We start from the raw sequence: 20,401 nt of genomic DNA on the forward strand, positions 1-20,401 counted from the left end.
GCCACAAAGGGGGGTGGGAATTCATGGCAGGTTGTTAAGTTATTAAGGTCCTTGAATGGGATTGGGTGCCAAGGTCTTTGCCCTCTCTCTGTACCTCCCTTCTCTCTCTCTCTCTCTCTCTCTCCTCCCTTTCCCCCTTCCTCTCTCTCTCTGTCTTACTCTCTCCCCTCCCCCTCCCCCTCCCCCTCCCCCCTCTCTTCCTCTTCCTCTTCCTTTCTTGGCTGTCTCTTCTCTCCCCGCCCCTCTCCTCTACACCCCCCCCCCCTCTCCTGCTTCATGATTTGAGTGACTGCTCTCTGCCACCTTTGACCTGTTACCACCATCTGCCACCAGAAGCTGAAAGTCAAAGGTCCGCTCAAGACCATGAGCCAACTACAACTTGACTGCAAACCTTGATCTACAGTGAGTATTAGGCAAGACAACCATGTCAGTTCCAAACAGCAAAGATACAGAACTCTGGAAGAACTCTGCTTCTGGTGAGATGGCTCAGTGGGTAAGCTGCTGCTGCCAGTCCTAATGGTTTGGTCTGCAGCATCCACGTGGTGGACGGAGAGAACTGACGCCCTCGAGTTGTCCTTTATGTGTGTCTGTGTGTGCCTGGTGCCCATGGGGAAGAGAGAAGGACACTGGATCCCCTGGAGCTGGAATTATAGCCTTCATGTGGATGTTGGGAACTGAACCCAGGTTCTTTGCAAGAGCAGCAAGAGGTTTTAACTTCTGACTATCTTTCCAACCCATAAACTTAATTTAAAAAAAAGAATTCTGCACTCAAATTTGCTCCCATGCATCTTTAAGATCCCAAGGGCCTTTACACAAACAGACATGCTCACTAACCCATGATGCCGTCCGGGGTGCGGCTCAGACAGAGAGCACAATCTTGCACGCACTCTTAGCCTCCTAACACTGGCACATGTGTTTCCACAGAGCCACATTTCTGTATAAGTACACTGTGCTGGGTTATAATGAATTCAAGATTGGAAAGGTCTCAGTTGTGTGCATTTCCTCTGTTAGGATTCCAACATCTTTGTGTGCCCCACCCCCTGGTCTGTGCTGGGAGCTTGATTCTTGTGTGCGATTATGGATGGGGTACCTTTAAGGGGCACAGTGTAGTGGGAGGTCTTTAGGTCATTAGGACTAACAGGAAGGGATTAACATAGTTCTCATGGGACTCAGAGAGATGGCTCAGAGGATAAGAGCACACTGGCTGTTCTTGCAGAGGCCTGGGTTTGCTTCTCCCAACACCCACATGGATGGCAGGCTCACAACCGTCTATAACGCCAGTTCCACAGAATCTGAAGTTCTCTTCTAGCCTCTGCAGGCATTGCATGCATCTGATGCACAGATGTGTATGCAGGCACAGAATATGTGAACACATTCACATAAAATAAAAAGAAATAAAATATCAAAAAACATTTAGAAGAGTTTTTGGTTTTTTTTTTTTAAGCATTTTGATGGGCAGCACTCGGGAGATTTTGGTGCGTAGATCTCTGTGTCCTACACAGTGAGACTCTGTCTCGGTAAAACCAAGACCCCTTCATTATATTTACTTATTTTCTGTGCCACAGCATGCATGTGGAGGTCAGAAGACAGCTTGCAGGGGTCATCTCTCTTTCTACCACTTGGGTGGCAGGGATCTAACTCGGGTCATCTGGCTTGGAGGAAAGGACCTTTATCTTACACAGCCAAGAGGATTTTTGTTTGGTGTAAGTGTGTGCATGTGCATGTGGAAGCCAGAAGCCAACGCTAGGTGTCTTCTTTGTACTTCACTTTAGCGTTGCACACACATGTTCATGGGTGTGTGTGGTATATGAACATGTGTCCAAGCAGGGGCCAGAGCACGATGCCCAACATCCTCCTCCATCACTCGCTGTCCATCATTCCTTTCAGACAGCGTCTCTCACTGAGCATGGAGTTAGCCTGCTGTCCAGCAAGGCCCAGGGATCCTTCTGTTTCAACCCCCCACAGTCCTGGGGTGACAGGAACACAAACAAGGCCTTGCCTGACTTTTTCCCTTCATATTTAAAGGAGTTTTGTTTTGGTGTGTGTCTGTGTGTGTGTGTTGTGTGTTGGTGTGTGTCTGTGTGTGTGTGTGTTGTGTGTGAGTGCTGATGACATAGGACACACTTTATCAGATCCCCTGGAGCCGAGGTTGTAGCCAGTTGTAAGCTGGCAGTGTGGATGTAGAGCCCTAAGCTCTGAGGGGCAGCAAGGGTTCTCAACTGCTGAGCCATTTCCCCAGCATGGGAAGTGGGTGATGGAAATTTGAACTTAGGCTCAAACTCAGCAAACTCTCTCTCCACTGATCTATCTCCTTGGCCCCTCCTCCTTAACTCTTCGAGATAAAGTCTCTCACTGAACCTGGAGCTTGGTCAAGTGCTAGACTTTCTGTCCATTGAGCCCCAGGAACCCTCCTGCCTCTACCTCCCCAGTGCTGAGGTCACAAATGTGTACCACACATGGTTTTTCACATGGGTGCTGGAACTCAAATTCAGGGTTTCATGGCTGCATGGCAAGCACTGTACGGACAGCAATCTGGCCAGTGGCCCGTGGGTTGTCATTAGGAAGTGTGGCCATCCCATCTCTGGCTTCCTGTGCTCCTGTGGGGTCACTCTAACTCATACCTGCTTTTATATGACACCATTTCCTACTAAAGTAACTCAGTCAGGGAGGGGACTTAACTCCGGCTAAATCAATGAAGTCCTCTGATTTTAAGTTATTAGCCTTCAATATTATGCTAACAAAACCTCTTTTCTTCATAAAATATCCAGCTTCAGATGTTTTTGTTATAGCAATAGAAGCAGTCTAACACATCCCTCTGGTTGATGGACCAAACAACCAGACCACAAGTCATCAAGTGAATATAGACAGATATCACAGGTACCTCCACTTAGCAGCTGGGAAAATGGTTTCAAGAACCTCACTCAAGGACATGGAGGTCATAAGCACTTCTGAGAATGAGACCATGATGCTCATGTTTTCCTTAATACTCTCTCAATGCCATGAGCTGTACAGCCGAGCATACCCCCATCCCTGCCTCCTCCCACCTCCTCCCCCCTCCCCCCCCCCCGAGTGCCCTGGGTCACAGCCTGGACCCACAGGCATCCGTCTCTCTGCCTTTCCCCTGCCCACCTCCAGTTCCATGGCCTCTTACCTTAGGTCCTGGGCGTCCTGGATAACCTGGGAGACCTGGCACCCCAAGCTTGCCCTGCAGGAGAAAAAAGATTGTAGAACAAAGGTCACACACTGCAGGCTGGAGACCAGGGGAGAAACGGTGTGCAACCTGTGCAACCGAGTGAGAACCTAGGAAACTGAGGTCCTACGAGGGATGTGCCTGCCTGCGAGGGGCTCATTCACCAGTATAAGCCAGTGTCCTCCTCTGTAAGGGGAGGGTGAGCTGTTTACCACAGGAACTTGAGAGATGGCTCAGTAGTTTGATTCCCAGCACCGTATCAGGCAGCTCACAACCACCTGTGACTTTGGCTCCAGGGATTGACCTCTGGAGGCATCTGTACTCACACAGAGAGACACAGAATTAAAAATAAAAATAAATCCCCCACCCCACCCCTTTTAAAGACAGGGTCGCATTGTGTAGCTCTGGCTGTCCTAGAGATCCAAGTACCTTTGTTCCACCCCACCCCACCATCTCTGGAATTAAAGGAATGCACCACTATGACATAAAATAATTCTTTTTAAAAGTCTATCACACAGAGTCGCTGTGGGGATTAAAACGAAGGTGCAAGCAAGTAATTGCTCTGCAATGCTCAGCAAATAAATGAAGTATGCCGGGTTAGCTCAGCCCGACATCCCTGTCCAGAATCCCCCAGTGAGCGGCTGGGGTGGGACTCAGTGTTAGGGCCCCTGCCCAGAGTCCCCAGTGTGGGGCTGGGGAGTGGCTCCACAGTACAACTGTTTTCTAACAAGTGAGACGTCCTGGTTCCATATCCAGATTGGACAGTGAGGCAGCAGCCAGGCACGGAGATGGGCAGTAAACGACGCAAGTGGACCATGCAAATCACCTTCTCCCCTGCTGCTCCTGGAGGACCCTCATCACCAGGCAGTCCCCCAGGCCCCTTTTGTCCTTCTGGACCATCCTCTCCTCTGGGACCTGGGGGTCCGGGGTTTCCCTGAGGTAGAAAATATAAGTCAATAAATAAACTGTTTAATCACAGCCCATCCCATGTTTACACCACACAGTCCTCATCTGGAGCTGGTCTTACCCGGTCGCCTTTTGGTCCCTCATCACCCTTGAAGCCAGGAAAGCCATCCTCTCCCTGGGGGGAGATACAGAAATGGAGACAGAGCAGGCAAGAGCAGGGAGAAAGGAGGGGAGGGACAGAGAAAGGGACAGAGGCAGGCGAAGAGTAGAAGTCAGGGTCTTAGGGAAGGAACACGGGCAGGGGCTCTTTATGGGGGCTCCCTCTCCCTCCCTTCCAGTGAACCCCTTCCTCCTCACCCTTTCTCCTTTCTCGCCTTGGAGACCCCGGTTACCAGAGGTACCCTAAGAAAAAATTTAGAGAGCTCTCAGTCTCCTTCCCTGCTAAAGGAAGGTTTTAGACTTCCTCCCTTGACCTAAAATTGTGAGAACAGTTGCAAGACGGGGATAGTGTGGTGGGGAGCCCCAGAGGGAGCAGCCCTGTCTCCTCTGAGCCCCTCAGTGGCTCCTCCATGCCTGGTAGCCACCCCATCCCCCACCCCCACCATGTTCAGATGAGTGGGGAGAAGCAGGAGAGCCAAATCTCTACGCCATTCATCTCTACTTCCTGAGGACACAGTGTCTACAGTTCCTTCTGGCAGAAGAAAGAACATTCCAGAGGCCAGTTTTATTCCAAAGGCAGGGGAGAGTTTCCCCATTGTGCTGGCCACAAGGAGACTCTGTGCCTGGTGACAGCATGCCCATCCCGTGCAGAGCGCATACCCTGGGCTGACTTCCTGCCTGTACCACACTGAAAAACTGCACTTGGCTCAGACGGGAACTGAGCTCAACTGAAGAATGAACAAGCAGTTGGAGCTGATGCAACTATGCACTTGGAAACAGCAGGGCCTTCTGCAGCCCCGCAGTAATTCACTGGACCTCAGTAAAGAAAGCTTTGGCTGCAGCCATCCTCTCCCTTGGCTACAAAGTAACTCGATTCAGATACAACACAGGCGGCAGCCACAGCCCTCCACTTATCTGCAAAATAAGATGGGACACCCCCACCCCTCACCCCCCACCCCCCAGGAGTTGCCAGAAGGGATTAGAGCCAGCCCTTATCTATGTTGCCTGTTCTATGCATACATCAAACTATGATAAAAGACAATTTATAAATTAAGCAAAGAAAAAGACGAGAAAAGAAACTAACAATAAAATAGAGCCATTAATATACTGTTTTTTCATTTGTTTACTTTCTGTTTTGTTTTGGTTTTTGAGACAAGGGACTCTTGTTTTGTTTTTGAGACAGTAGTCCCGCCTACCTAGCCTGGAATTCACTATGAATACCAGAATGTCCTGGAAAGCACAGAGATCCTCCTGCCTCTGCCTCCCAGGTACTGGAGTGGGTTTTGCTATTGTTATTTCTTTATTTTGCTTTATTTTGTTTTGAGACACTGTCTCATGTAGCCCTGGCTGATTTAAAATTCACCCCATGGCTAAAGATGACTCTGGACTTCCAATGCCTCTGCCTCTACCACCTCCACACTAGGACCACAGCATGTACCACCATGCTGAGTTTATAGGGTGCTGGGATTGGAACCTGGGACACTCCATACATGCTAGGCAAGCATTCTGTGGTCTGAGCTTCTGCCCCAGCCTTTTTAATTCTTAGTTTGAAACAGGCTGGCTTCAAATTTGTATAGCTCAGGCTGATCTTAAATTCCTGATCTTCTTCCCTCAAGTACTGTGATTACAGGGTGTGTTTGTGTGTGTTTGTGTGTGTGTGTGTGTGTGTGTGTATTTTGTTAGTGATTAGTTTGTGAAACAGGGTCTCAAAATATAATAGTGCAATACACCTCTGGCTGGCAGAATTCATTATATAGCCCAGGCTAGCCTCCAACTTGGAGGAATCTTCTCACCTCTGCCTCCCAAATACTGGGGCCACAGACATCACATGATACCTGGCACTAAGTTGGTCTTCTGACACCAACACTAATCAACAGTCCCACCTTCAAGCCCTCAGGGGTTCCCTACCTTCACACCACGAAGTCCAGGATAGCCCCGAGGGCCTGCTGATCCTGGTGGGCCCTGATAGGAAAACAAGGTCAGCGCTATCTTGTTCCCAGTATCCTGTCTCCTCACTTGCTACTCCTCTTTCCCAACCCAGCCACTCTCCTGGTCACTCACCTGAGCCCCTTTTTCTCCTGTGGGACCCTCGTGGCCTGGGTGGCCCTGCCAGAGAAACACATCAACTCATCAAAGGCCAAAATGTGTCATGCAGAAACCCAAAACTTCCCCTTCCCCTTGTCCCAGCTCGTAGTTCTCACCGGGGGGCCCTCAGATCCTGGGACACCTGGAATTCCGGGGTTTCCAGGGGGACCCTGAAAAAAAAGGGGAAAAATAAGAGTAGCCTGAGAGTCTCAGTGCCTACCCAGGCAGCTCAAAGTGAGCCTAGAACACAAGCTCTGCCCATGTTTGCTGTGTGACGCTGGTGACCCAGCTTGCCCTCTCTGAGCTTCGGAGATCCTCCTTATCTGGGAGAGATGCAAAAGCAAAATGAGAGTCTGGGTGGTGGTGGTGGTTGTGGCGCACGCCTTTAATCCTAGCACTCGGGATGCAGAGGCAGGTGGATCTCTGAGTTCGAGGCCAGCCAGGGCTACACAGAGAAACCCTGCCTTGAAATACAAATGAAACAAAACAAACAAAAAACCATATGAGAAGGGGCATGGTGTGGCTCAGTGGTAGATCTCCTTCCTAGAATCCACTAGTGACGAGCTGTATAGGCAAGCACTATGATGCACAAGGCCCCAGGTTCGATGCCCAGTACCACAGAAAGAACAAAACCAGTATGAAATATGCTCGAGTCCAGACTTCTCACCCACACCCCCTTGTCTTGTTTCTTTGCTCCATTTCATTTCATTTCATTTATTTAGACAAAGTTCTGCAGTAAGGTCCAGGTTGCGACAATTGCTGGGACTGCAGGGGTGTGGTACCATACCTGGCTCTCCAGTTCTGGTTTCCCAGCCTCTTATCTACCTTTGGACCTATCAGATGTTTGGACCAATCAGACATTTTTTTGATTGATGATTGATATGGGAGGGTCATAAGAAACCAGGCTGAGCAAAGCCAGTTAGAAGCATTTCTCCATAGCCTCTGCTTCAGTTCCTGCCTCTAGGGTCCTGCATTTCCACAATAACATGGAAGCATAGGTCCATGAGCCCTTTCCTCCTCAAGCTGGCTTTGGTCAGTGTTTTATCGTGACAGCAGAAAAGCAAACTAGGAGACACACATAGCTGTACACATATACACAGGTATGCACACACCACATGTGAGCACACACACATGCAGAGAGCCAAAGCTGAGGTCTGTCCTTCATTAGCTTCTTGGGAGTCCCTTTTGTGAGGGCATCTGTGAGGGACAGAGGTACTAACAACGCCTCCTCTGTCTGCCAGCCTCAGTGGGATTCTCCTGGAAACCCTCCCCCAACAGTGCCTCTGTCACTCTGGACTGGCTTCCAGAATGTGACTATTCATCACAGGAAGTCCCTCAAAGGAGCCCTAGAGTGGAGCTTCTCCTGGTGACAGAAGCAAGTCACTTACCTTTTCCCCGGGAGTGCCAATGGGCCCCTGGGGGCCTGGAATTCCCTGGGACATAAAAAGAAGGTGAAAGAGTCACAAAAAGAGAGATGGACAATAAAACTGGACAAGGGAGGACTGTGGCTCAGCCCCCCACACCCCATTGTCAAGACAGAGGCTTGAACCTGGGAGCCGTGGTTTCCTTGCTGTCCTGGGGGTCCTGGTTCTCCAGGAGGACCCTGTGGGGGAAGGGTGGGTTCAGTGAAGCAGGAAGGCGACAGAAGGTGGAGGGTAAGGGAAGTTCCAAGTAGACAAGGCTATAAAGATCATGGGTTTGGAGAGTCAGAAGGGCAAAAACAGATGGTAGGACGCTTACCACGTTGCCTTTGGCCCCTGGTGCGCCATCACTCCCTGTCACACCCTGCGAGGACAGAGGATGTGAGACCAGAACAGATCAGAACCCGGGTGTGAGCTGCTGAGAAACATGTATAAAGGAGACAGCAGCAACAGAAAGCTTCTTCCGGCTCGGGAGATGCTCAGAGGGTAAAGGCACTTGTTGCACTAGCAATGAAGCCCTGAGTTCAAGTCCCCGGAACCCATGCAAAAGTCTAACTAGTAGCACTGGCATTTGTAATCCCCTGCAGGGAGAGGAGAGGCTAAAGACTGATTTCCCTGGAAAGCGTGGAGGCCAGCAAAGTGGAAAATCCAGAGAAAACCCTCAGACAAGCCCAGGCGAATGTTCACTCAGGAGGCAGCAGAGGCAGGAGGATCTCTAAATTAGAGGCCAGCCTGGTCTACAAAGTGAGCTCCAGGACAGCCAGGGCTATACAGAGAAACCCTGTCTTTAAAAAAAAAAAAAAAAAACCTCAAACAAGGTGGGAAAAGACCAACTCTCACAATTGTCATCAGACTTTCACACTTGCACACTTGCCCTCTTGTGCAGGCAATCACAGTCACACAGAGCAAGGACAAGAGGGAGCGAGGCAGAAAGGGGGTGGGGGTTACTCAGTGGATAATGACACTTGCTGCTAAGACTGATGTCCTGAGTTTAATTCCAGGGATCCACATTGTGAAAGAAAAGATCTGATCTCCACATGTGGGCCGTGCCAACACACACACACACACACACACACACACACACACACACACACTAAAGGGGTGGCTTACAGGGGAAGACAGGTAAGAATAAAACATAGACAGGGAGTCAACAAGATTCTCACCGGGCGTCCTAGGGGACCTGGGAGACCTCTGGGGCCAATCAGACCTCGGGGACCCTGCAAGGAAGGAGCCACATAATACCAGCATCAGAGGTATATATTCCTGCAAGTTTCATGCCCCAAGGGGATTCTTCTCTCCCCTGAACAGGGAGTCTGGGGTCTCCCAATACTTACCGGCTCTCCAGCCTGGCCAGTGGGCCCTGGAGGTCCCTGCAGGCCCTGAGGAAAGTGTCATCATTATTTGCACTGGGCAAGTACAGACCCGAGGTACAACCTCCCCTCATCTAGAAGCCCCTTTAAGAGTCAGCTTGGTGTCTTCCCACTCTTATGACGGAGCTCAGTCTCCAGGCCTTGACTTACCCTCCCACATCCTAACCCAAAAGCTAGCTATCAGCTCCAATGCTGCCTTTTAGAGGATCCTGGGCTTCCTGCTCCTGTGGTGTAGACCCCAATCCCCAGACACCACTCAGCTTATTTCTGGGTTTTGTTTGCTTGCTTGTTTGTTTTTTGTTTGTTTGTTTCAATGCCAGGGAATGAAGCCAGGGCTTCATATATGGTAGGCAAGTGCTGCACCACTGATCCCCACCCCCAGCCTCTTTCCTATGCCCCCCTCCAGCTTACCTTTACACCATCCTCTCCTGGGGGACCAGGTTGCCCTACTCGTCCAAAGTCACCCTAGTGCAGAGAAGGAGGGGTTCATTTGAATAAATTAGCATATGCAGGAGCCACTCACTTCAGAATAGAAGTTCAGTGTGGGCCCTGAAGGCTCAGACAGTGTATGAAGCTCTGAAGTCAAGGAAGCATTGCACACGGAAACAGGGTGTGGGTATAGTAGGGGCACTCACCCTTTGGCCCTTCTCACCAGGCAGCCCGGGCAGGCCATCAAAGCCCCTGTCACCCTTTTGGAAGAGACAGCAGCTGCCTTAAATCCTTGACCTTGACATCTCCCCACCCTGCAATGCCCCCCTCAACCCGTCCTGGCCCCAGTACCCACCTTAGGTCCTGTGTCTCCCGGGAGCCCCCGAGCCCCATCTGCTCCAGCTCGGCCCTATGAAGAAAATGAACCAAGGATGGATGAACCTCCCAGAGCTCTCCCCTCTAAATGTCCTGCCATCCAGTGTGGCTACTGTGCACTACCTTTTACTGTCTCCCGAGGACTGCTTTCTTAAATTTTTGGTGGTGGTGGTGGTGGTGGTGGTTGAGCCAAGGTCTCACTGTGCAGCCCTGGTTGGCCTGGTACTCACTATTTATGCTAGGATCACAGGCCTGCCCAGAGATCTACCTGCCTCTGACTCCTGAGTGCCGGGGTTAAAGTCACCAAGCCTGGCTAGTGTATTCAGTGTGTGTGTGTGTGTGTGTGTGTGCGTGTACATGTGCATGTACGTGCCATGGCACACGTGTGGAGATGTGGAGGTCAGAAGACGACTTGTGGAAGTCAGTTCTCTTCTCCCGTGAGGTGACTCTCAGGACTGAACTCCAGATAGGCAGCAAGTACTTTCCCCTATGCAAAGTTAAAGGATGACCTTGGGTTTCTAATCCTCCTGCCTCATCTCCCAAATGACCTTTTTGTATGTGTGCTGCTTAGGTTGTTCTTCACTTGCTCCTAACCATACTTGGGCCCCTGCCAAGCGTTGTCCCTGTTCTCAAGTCCTCCTGAAGCTGCCACCTGCCCCATCCCTTCACTGTGCACCCAGCTGAGCATCTGCTGCAGTCTTCCGAGCTCAGGTCCCTCTGATAACACAGGAAGACCAGAGAGGACGAAGGCAGGTTTTTTTGTTTGGTGCTGACGGTAAGCAAAGAATAACTTAAGAACCTAGACATTACTCACTGTCTTGCCTTCCCGTCCAGGAGGCCCAGGAGGGCCCTGTAATCCTCGGGGGCCCTGTGGTGGGGAACAAGAAGGAAGAATTAAAAGAAAAGGCGTATGCTTCTTTTGTTTGTTTTTTGTTTCGTTTTGACAAGGTCTACCATGCAACTCTGGCTGGCCTAGAACTCACTATATAGACCAAGCTGGCCTTGAATTTACAGAGACCCCCCTGCCTCAGCCTCCTGAGATTAAAGATGTGCACCACCGCCTCAGTAGATACGCACACCTTTGATCACAGGGCTCGGGAAGCGGAGGCAGGGGGATCTTTGTGTTTTAGGCTAGGCCTTGCCCTCCTGGTCCTCCAGCCTCTACCCCACCAAGTGCTGGGATGACAGGTGTGCACCCCACACCTGGTTTATGCAGAGCTGGGGGCTGGGACTCAGGGTTTCATTCATGCTTGGCAAATGCTTTACCAGCTGAACCCAGCCCCTAGCCCAGAACCTATTTTATTTATCTTTATTTCATGTGCATTGGTGTTTTTTACCTGCATGTATGTCTATGTGAGGGTGCCTATGGAAATGGAATTGCAGACAATCATGGACCACTATATGAGTACTGGGAATTAAACCCAGGTTCTCTGGAAGAACAGCCAGTGTTTCTAACCACTAGACCATCTTTCCAACTCCCTTAGAGCCTATTTTAAATCACTCCCCAGGAGGGGCAGAAGTTTCAAAGGTATATTTCTATTCCATTTGTTATGTTCCCCAGCTGGCCTTTTATCCTGTAACCTTTGGAGAAAGCGTTTCCCATCTAATCCGTTCTCCCCCCATATCCCTCCAAACTCACCTGTGGCCCCACTTCTCCCAGTTCACCTTTCAGACCTGGATATCCAGGGAGGCCCTTGGGGGAGGAGAGATGGGGGAGGAGCACAGTTTGAGCAATGTGGCTATCTGGCACGGATGCACTCTCTCCCCAGAGCAGACCCCTTACTCACCACAGGGCCTGGGCGCCCAGTGAGCCCTACTGGACCAGGGGGCCCTTTCATGGACAGCTGGAAAGACAGACAGAGCAAGAGTTCCCCCATAAGACCACAGAATCACTACTAGAGGTAGGAGTGTGCCTCCTCCACAGGTTGTAAATCTCTTCCCCGATTCATGTGTTGATAACACTTTGAGGGGAGCCTTTTGGAAGATGATTGGGATTAGGTGAAATCAGAAGGGTGGGGTACCCCATCCTGACAATCAGTACCTTTAGGAGAGTAAGGCTTATCCTCATGTATGCACCATCTTGCCTTGCACTGCCCCCCACCAGTTACAATGCACCCAGCTAGGCGGCAGCATGGTGCTCTGGGACTTCCCAGCCTCCAGAATCATTAGCCTGGATCCTCTGTTCTCCATTAACCACCCAGGCTCAGGACTTTACAATAACAACAGAAACTCACAGCAAGCATCTTCAGGAGAGAGATATCCTCGGTCTCCAACCAGTCCTGCACGAGCCTTTATTTATGCTGTCCCTCACTTAACACATGGCCCTTACCCCACTCACCTGAGCCTGTTGCAATACTGCCTGGGCCTGGGCCTGCTGGAAGGACACTGGGGGTCCCTTCATCGAGCTGCTTGCAAAATGGAACTAAGGAACAACTATGGATGAGTAGAGATGCACAGGAAGGCATCCCCTGGGGTCAGGACTCCACTGCCCAGGGATGGGACTCTCCCTCCTCACCGGCATCATAATCACTGTGCCCGGCAGGCCCCGGGCTCCATCGATGCCTGGGATTCCTGGGAGGCCGGCAGGACCCTGAGAGAAGGAGCAAGACAGAGGGGTGGATGGATGAGGTAAGGACAGCAGATGGAAGATGAGAGGGGACAGAGGGGGAGCAGAGACTGAGAAGGAGCCTGATGATCTGAGTTTGGCTGCCCGAGATCCACATGGTAGAAGGAGAGAACTGAGTCTGGCAAGGTGTCCTTTGACCTCTGATCAGGTGCCAGGGTACATGCCACTACCGGCCATGTGTGTGCACATGCATAAAGTAGATAAATGAAAATGACATGAAAAATTTAAAGATGCACCAAAACAGAAGAGAAGTCAGGGTTTACGGAGTTCACAGATGGAGGCAACATCACTTCTGGGATGGTGTTCCTAATCCCAGCCCCGCACACCCCCATTCAAATCTACACACCCCCATCCTGAAATCCCACCCCAACACAGGCATACACTCCAGTGGGGAGTCTCTTACCGGTAGACCACGGTCCCCAGGGAAGCCCGGAGGCCCAGGAGGGCCTGAAGGACCAGATATTCCCTGTGGAGACAGAAATCAGAGGTCACAGGAGATGTAGAACATGAGCCTAGCTGGCTTCTGACCCACCGATGATCTTGTCTTCAAGCATACCTCCTGACTACCACTTAGCCAGCTCTGCTCCCACCGTGATCTATTGCCCTCTCAACTTTGTACCCTAAATCTTTTTTGACATATCTTTTGGGTATTGACTATCCAATGACCTTCAGGCAACACTATAACCCAAATCTTCTCCCCATCTAGAAGAGAGTCAGGAACCATGGTGCACACCTGTAATCCCAATGATCAGGAGGCTGAGGCAGAAGGATCAAGAGACAGAGTCCAGCCTAGGCTACATAGTGAGATGAAGACAGCCTGGGCTATGTAAAAGAAAAGGAAAGGAAGAGAGCAGCTATGTGAGCAACTAGTGCCATAGCTGGTTTGTGCATGGGCCCTAGGAGGCAGGGCATGGGGAAGAGGTTGGAATACGGGACTAGAACCAGTACTCACCCGGGGTCCTGGAGCTCCTGCAGGCCCCTCAAACTGCTGTCCCTGGGGTGGAAACAAGTGTGACCCCTGTTCTCACGGAGCCCCTTAACCTCCTCACAGCCCCCCCCCCTCACCTGCTCTACTGTCGCAGGCTCTCCTTTCGCTCCCTTTTCTCCAGCACCCTAGGGACAGTGAGGAGAGAGGAAACAGGACATAAGGGCAGAGACAGACAGAGACATGGCGGCAGAGAGGTTGCTCTTTGTAAACACACAGGCCATCCAAGCCTGAACTCAGGCTCTGGACTCCACAGTGGACGGAGAGAACTGACTCCTGAAAGTCGTCCAAGGTGAAGGGCGTGAACTCCAAAGAACTTATCATGGCTCTGTCTCTCTCCCAGTGATGCTGGGACCTTATTCAAACCTGTGGCCATCTGCAGATAACTCATGAAGTCATTTAATGTGTGACACACATACAACAAATGAGGTTCAAGCCTGACACACGTGATGACTTAGCCTCTTTGTTAACCTGACTGGATTTGAAATTGCCTAGGAGGGGCCAGGTGTGGTCTCATGCTTTAGTCCCAGCACTCGGAGGCAGTGGCAGGCACATCTCTGGGAGTTCAAGGCCAGATGGATCTACATAGCAAATTCCAGGATAACCAACCAGAGTTACACAGTAAGAGTCTGTCTCAGTGAGTGGATGAATGAATGAATGAATGAATGAATGAATGAATCCGACAGCAACAAAAATGGAATGACCCAGGAGATTGGTGAGATGAAACTATGGTGTGTCTGGATGCTTCCAGAGAGAATTTACTGAGGGAGGCATCCAGAGGAACTGTGGTGCTTCCCCAGATAGAGTTAAAGGGGAGGAGAGCGCCAGGCCAGCGAGAACAGCTTTCCCTACTCATTGCTTCCCCTTCTCCAAGAACGGAAGCCTCCCACCACATGTTTCTGTCCCCATGATGATGCTCAACTGGCAACTGTAGGAACCCTTTGCAGTGGGAGCAAAGCGACCCCTCCTCTAGTTGACTCTATCAGGTATTTTCTCCTAGCACAAGAAAGTAACAGAGCAGGAAGTCAGTGCAGTCTCAAGTCTGACTCCGCCTCTGCCAACACCAAGGAGGAACAGGGCTGCCTGCCCCTCTAGCCTTGTCCACCCAAGGCTTTATGACTAAGTCAGCCCCAAGTCTTTCTCCTCAGCCTGGATGGGCTCCCCTGGACTCTAGAATCTTCTAGCCATCCCTGGTCTGAAGTCTCACTTAAATGTCAAACAGATGTTACAAGTTCAAGACACCACCAGGAGATGACAACCATCCATCTCCAGCGACAAGAGAAGGAACCATGTCCTCCAACTGGAGTATTCTCTCTCCCATTGCTTGCTAACTCTACAAGCTTCCCCACTGACTCTCTGGCTCCCCCTACTGTCCACTCAGCAGGCAGGGCACGCAGAGAGCTCGAAGTCCAAATCTCCCCTGCTTAGACTAAAGGCCACTTGCATCACCAGCCCTGTCACACTGCAAGTGCTTGGTAAACATTTTGCAGCTGTAACTGTGCCAGGGTCACACAAAGGTAGTTGACCCAAAACAAACACAGTCAAGAACAAGAATGTATCTACAGCCCCTCTCCTGGCCCAGCGTCTGTAGACTCACAGGAAAGATCTGGAACTCAGTCTGTAAGGACTGCTCTGCTGCCCGGAACTTGGGGCCCATGGTGGGGCCACCTCCTTCACCCTCCTCAGTAGAGTCCACCTCTGGAGTCGTCTGCTCGGTTTCAGTACCGGAGTCCAACCCCTGTGGAGGACACTGGGAACGTCAAGGTTTGCTCTTGGCCATCCCCTTCACCACCTCACCCCCTGGCCCAGTGCCATCCACTTCCCACCAACCTGCGAGACTGTGGCATTTTGTCCAATCGTGACAGTGGTGGTGATGGCCAGAGGTGTGGGAGTCAGAGGCAGGTGGGGAACTGTCTTCTCTGTCTCAGGGATGTGGAGGGAGGTCTGCAGCAGACATGGAAGGAGTGTCAGATCTGGGGTGAGGCCAATCAAGACAAAGGAAACAAAGGAGGAGCCAGGGCTCTCCCTTAGGGGAATCCCCAGTTCAGGGGTGAGTAGACAGAGGTAGCTTCTCGGCAAATTTAGAGGCTGGTGGGGGAAAAGACAGGTGCCCCGTACAACCTGCCCAAGGTGGCCAGAGGGGAAACCTCCTTGGATACAAGAGGAGCAAAGCAGGGCCAAATCTCCCAGGCCTGGGAGCAGAACTAGATTGGCTCCAGGGCCCAGTGGCTAAAGTCAAAAGCCAGCACTCGGGGCCAGACTCCCGGAAGCCCAGCCCCACATGTCTTCTCCCCTGACAACTCAGCCATCAGCCAGCCAGGCTGCAACTCATCCAACCTGGACAGCTGCAGAAGAACTGGGTCAAGGCAGAGAACTTGGTAGTCATACTGTGGGACAGAAAGATCCAGAACTGATATCTAATTACAACCCGTGACCCCTCCAACCAAGGACTTCAAGCAATGACCCAACCGATGACTTAGGACCCCTGCCCAGTAATTTACCAGTCAATAACCTACACAATTAACCCAAATTATTCCAAGCTGAGTGAGCCCTGCCTGCCTTTATGATTCCCGTCGACGGCTCTGAAGAGAAAGCCTTTCATCCAGGGACTCAAGTATGACCCCAAGTAGTAGAATCCTCCAACAAAAATCACTATTTAGTGACCCCCTAAATAATGAACCCTCTCTGGGATCCTCAATTAAGCATTCCACTAACAATGACCCCATTATGTCTTCTAGCAATCTCCCTAATTAATAACCCTTAACCTTCAACATTCAACTAGTGCATTGGCTTATCTAAATGGCCTCCTGACACAGCCTAGAGTCACCCGGGAAGGATGTCTGTGAGTGTTTAGACGAGGTGGGCCAGGGGGCTGTCTCTGGAAGGTTGTCTTGAGTGTTAACTGAAGATCCAGCCTACTGTAGTTGGCCCCTCCTACAGGAGGTTCTGAACAGCTTAAGAACAGCCAGCGCTGGCTGAGATCGAGCAAGCAGGCGGGAACTCATGGATTTCCTCTCTCTGCTTGTAATTGTGGATGCAATGCTTTAAGTTGCTGCCTGAGTTCCCCCAGACAAGGGACTGTAACCTGGAATGTAAGCCGAAATAACCCCTCTCTCCTCTAAGTTGCTTTTGATCAGGACAGGGGTTTTTGTTGTTTCGCTTTTTGATTTTTTAAAAATGTGTATGTATGTGTGCACGTGCACACACTCACACATGCGACACGTGAGTGCAGGTCCCCTGAGCAGGGAGGGCGTCAGATTCCTTCTAATTGGAATTACAGGCTGTCATGAGTCATGTCAGGGGACAGTGTTGCCATCAAAGGCAACTGTAGGTATGAAAGACCCTCAAGGCCCAGCCTGTGCCATTCCCTTGTGGAAAGAGGTCGGAGGCAGGCATGGGCTCCTCATCTGAGATGCCAGCCACTCTCTTCTGGGCCCCTCCCAGCTATCTGTAATCTGCCCAGGATGCACGTGGTCTCCTGGTCTCTGGGAAGGTGAGAGTGCTGAGTGTGGAGGCTAACTGTGGGCCCTCCATCTGTGCAGCTAAGGGGAAATTCGGTAGCCATGCTTAGGGAGACTGCTTAGGGGTCACCACACCCCAGTACGGAACGCCTCACTTTAGCTGTCGGTAAGTACGGTTTCCCAAGCTAGATTTGAGTGAAATCATACCTTGGTTGGCCATTACTTCCCTATCTATTGCTCATGTCTACCGGGAAAAGTTCACACACAACAAAGACCAGTCAAAATATCAACAGTGACCTTTATCAACGACCTTTACCAAAGGCCTCCAACTAGGCCTCCAAGGGAAGACCTCCAGCTAGGAACTCCTTACATATTCACCTTAATGAGCAACCTCCTCAACCAGCAATCCTAAATAGTACCCTCAAGAAGTAAGGGTGGGGAGGGGAGACCTGGAAAGGGGGAAACATTTGAAATGTAAATAAAGAAAATATCCAATTTAAAAAATTAAATAAAACATTTTTAAAAGAAAAAAAAAAGGTGAGGGTGATCAGAATATGACATCTGTCATCACACTGGTCTCCAGGACTGACTTTGCTAGTCTAGCTCGATAGGCAGCTGTCCCCTTCCTCCCTTGCTGCTCCATGTGTCGCTCCCAAAGGTGCAAATTTAAAGAGGATAGCCTTCCCTGACAGGGGGCTGGGAGTGTCTGTGCCCCCTGCTAGAACCTCCAGATGAGTTTCCAAACAGGGCCATCAAGGGAAAAATCCCCACCGGTGGCCCCAGCAGTGAACCCCACATACTGACACAATAACCAATGCGCCTGAAACCAGTTACCCGAGCTGATGATCCCCCACTAGGACTCCACTATGACCCTTCTAATCATGGGGTCCTCTTGTGTTGAGAGGTGCTTCCTCCTCTAGCTCCCCACGAGTACAGAGTGTGGAACAGACATGAAAGAGCCCCTGACACAGGACCTGCCATACCCTTCCGCTGAGAGAATTAGACCTCAGGAGTCAGGCCCTGAGGACCAACACAAAGATGAGGGGCTAGAGGTGGGTGGCCATCAGGCAGCGAAGAGCAAAGCAGAAGGTTCCGGGTTCTTACCTGGTTCTCAGGGGCACCAGGGGTCGGACTCAGCTCTGAGGTCTCCTTGTTTTTCTTTCTTCCCTTGCCCTTTCGACCCCGCCCTTTTTTCTTCCCTTTGCCCTTTCGACGACGAGGGGCAGGGGTTTCTGGTTCATCGTCTTTGGGGGCCTGAGGAAAGGGTCCTAGTTAGGGCTATAATCTCTCCCCATTGGGAATGCCATCACTTGCGTCACTGAGGGCTAACTTGTGGTTTACTTACCTCTCTCTCTCTCTCTCTCTCTCTCTCTCTCTCTCTCTGTGTGTGTGTGTGTGTGTGTGACCATCCACATAGCCATGTTGACTGGCCAGTGAACCCCAGGAATCCTCCTGCCTCCGCCTTTCCAGCACTGGGATACAAATGTTCCACCGTGCTCAGCGTTTCCACACAGACTCTGGAGATAAAACAGGTCCTAGTGCTTGAAACTGAAGGTTCTTGACTGACTGAGCCATCTCCCCGTGCCCAGGCAGGAGGCAGGATATTTTGTTATTGTTGATATTTTGGAGACAGGATTTTGCTTTGTAACCTAGGCTAGCCCCAAAGTCAGTCCTCGTCATCAGCCTCTTGAATACAGAGGGGACTGAGATGTGCCTCACCACATCTGGCCTGATGTGTTGTCTTCTGTGATCTGCCCTGAGTTTCCAGTCTAAAGTTGTTCACCTCTTTGTTTCTGGGTCATCGTCCACTCTCTCTTGATACCTACAGACAGAAGTGCCACCTGGAACTCCCCACTCACCCCTGTGGTTGTGGAATCGAGGGTTTCACAACCAGGGAGGTAGCTCTCACAGGCCTGGAAGGCAGCCTGAGGGTCTGGAATTAACAGCAGCTCCTGGATGTCTCCCTAGAAAGGAGGAAAAGGAGCCCCAGGCTGATTCTGGTCTGAGTTTCCCAGCATGCCTCTGCCCACCTCCCTCCCAGAGCACCCTAAGGAAGGGAAAACCTACAGCATCTACAGGTAGCAAAGAAGCAACGATCTCACCAGCCCCGGGACACCACAGAACAAAACACACCCAGTGTGAGGGTTAAGCTTGTCAACTTTTTAAAATGGCATTTATCTACTTAACGTGTGTGCATGCACAGGCACAGGTGTGCCACGTCACTCCTGTGTGCAGCTGAGAGGACAACCGACAGGATTTGTTTCTCTCCTTCCACCACATACATTTCAGGTTCAAGCTCAGGTCAACAGACTTAGCAGCAAGCATCTTTGCTGACGGAGCCATCCTGCGGGGCGGGGCCCCTAGACAGTCAAGTCATCTAGACTAGGGTCCTGGACTAGGAAGAAGGTGAGCTGGGTACCAGTACCCGTCTCTGTTTCCGGACCTGAGATGCAGTCTGGCCTGCTCCCTCACACACCTCTCCAGGATGGGCAGTGCCCTCAAGCTGCAAGCCCAAGGAAACCTTCATGCTTCTGCCTTGTATTTTGTCACAGCAATGAAAAACGTGACCATTATAGTCAGCATCTCCCTGAAGCTGAAGGACCCTGTCCTCTCATGTCAACTCTGTATGCAAGGTACTAGACAGCGGTGGCTCACTAGAGAGATGAGGTCCCCAGCATGGGCATACACTATCCTGGCCACCAGACCATCGTGTGGTGGTCTCAGCCATCTGCCACAAGCATTTACTCCAGCAGGGACCATGTGTGAGGAGACCTGACATCTTGACGATTTACTGACTCTCTTGCGTGACACTCCCTCCCTTCAGCTCTGTGGGGCTAGGTGGAAACTGGGCACTTTCCTTTTCTGTTCTTTTCCAGTTTAGGCTGGGGACAAAACTCCCCACCCTCTGCCTCAGTTTCCCCTACCACTGAACTACATACCTCAAAAGACTCTTCCCTGGTGTCCTGGGTTCCCATCACAGTGAGTCCAGCTGTACTTATAAACCGAGGCCCCTGACCAAATGTTGGGGGCTGCGGTTCACAGTCAACCACCAGGGTCACCTTGTTACCACTGATGCTGACTGCCACACGGTGCCACCTGCAAAAGGAACAAGTCTCAGTGCAGGAATTTCCACAGGGCGTCCCTTTCCCTTCCCCCATACTCACCTGCCATCCATAATGTTGACTTGCTTGGGGAGGGGCCTGAAGGAGTCACCAAGGAGGCCCAGAGCTGGCCCCAGTGCCAGCCCCAGCTGCCGGACACCCTTCTCATCATAAATAGACAGAAGGACAGACTGATTGGCTGGCTGGGCCCTCAGTGTGAGCAGCACAGAAAAGTTCTCAGGAAAATGCCCATCTGTGTAGACAGGTAAAGGGAACAGGTTAGACAGTGTAGA

At 51.1% G+C, this 20,401-nt stretch overlaps 1 protein-coding gene across 4 annotated transcripts in view; it reads right to left on the reverse strand.

Moving 5' to 3' along the window:
• Col5a3 (collagen, type V, alpha 3) overlaps window positions 1–20,401 on the reverse strand; it is a 45,068-nt gene that overhangs the window by 19,444 nt on the left and 5,223 nt on the right. For all 4 annotated transcript variants that reach the window (XR_003947951.1, NM_001317388.1, NM_016919.3 and 1 more), the window contains exons 3-31: window positions 20,172–20,361; window positions 19,947–20,103; window positions 18,867–18,971; window positions 18,112–18,261; window positions 15,377–15,490; window positions 15,144–15,284; window positions 13,627–13,674; window positions 13,514–13,555; window positions 12,965–13,027; window positions 12,451–12,525; window positions 12,274–12,357; window positions 11,723–11,779; window positions 11,575–11,628; window positions 10,750–10,803; window positions 9,916–9,969; window positions 9,767–9,820; window positions 9,543–9,596; window positions 9,096–9,140; window positions 8,925–8,978; window positions 8,081–8,125; window positions 7,890–7,943; window positions 7,729–7,773; window positions 6,457–6,510; window positions 6,317–6,361; window positions 6,164–6,217; window positions 4,454–4,498; window positions 4,218–4,271; window positions 4,017–4,124; window positions 3,152–3,205 (exon numbers count right to left, since the gene is read on the reverse strand). Coding sequence is in view for 3 of the 4 variants with exons in the window: in NM_001317388.1 (NP_001304317.1) it covers window positions 3,152–3,205; window positions 4,017–4,124; window positions 4,218–4,271; window positions 4,454–4,498; window positions 6,164–6,217; window positions 6,317–6,361; window positions 6,457–6,510; window positions 7,729–7,773; window positions 7,890–7,943; window positions 8,081–8,125; window positions 8,925–8,978; window positions 9,096–9,140; window positions 9,543–9,596; window positions 9,767–9,820; window positions 9,916–9,969; window positions 10,750–10,803; window positions 11,575–11,628; window positions 11,723–11,779; window positions 12,274–12,357; window positions 12,451–12,525; window positions 12,965–13,027; window positions 13,514–13,555; window positions 13,627–13,674; window positions 15,144–15,284; window positions 15,377–15,490; window positions 18,112–18,261; window positions 18,867–18,971; window positions 19,947–20,103; window positions 20,172–20,361 (2,153 nt within the window). In the remaining variant the exon portion in view is untranslated. The remainder of the gene's footprint in view (window positions 1–3,151; window positions 3,206–4,016; window positions 4,125–4,217; window positions 4,272–4,453; window positions 4,499–6,163; window positions 6,218–6,316; window positions 6,362–6,456; window positions 6,511–7,728; window positions 7,774–7,889; window positions 7,944–8,080; window positions 8,126–8,924; window positions 8,979–9,095; window positions 9,141–9,542; window positions 9,597–9,766; window positions 9,821–9,915; window positions 9,970–10,749; window positions 10,804–11,574; window positions 11,629–11,722; window positions 11,780–12,273; window positions 12,358–12,450; window positions 12,526–12,964; window positions 13,028–13,513; window positions 13,556–13,626; window positions 13,675–15,143; window positions 15,285–15,376; window positions 15,491–18,111; window positions 18,262–18,866; window positions 18,972–19,946; window positions 20,104–20,171; window positions 20,362–20,401) is intronic.

Source organism: Mus musculus, chromosome 9 (genome assembly GCF_000001635.26).
Source record: "Mus musculus strain C57BL/6J chromosome 9, GRCm38.p6 C57BL/6J".
NCBI lineage: Eukaryota > Metazoa > Chordata > Mammalia > Rodentia > Muridae > Mus > Mus musculus.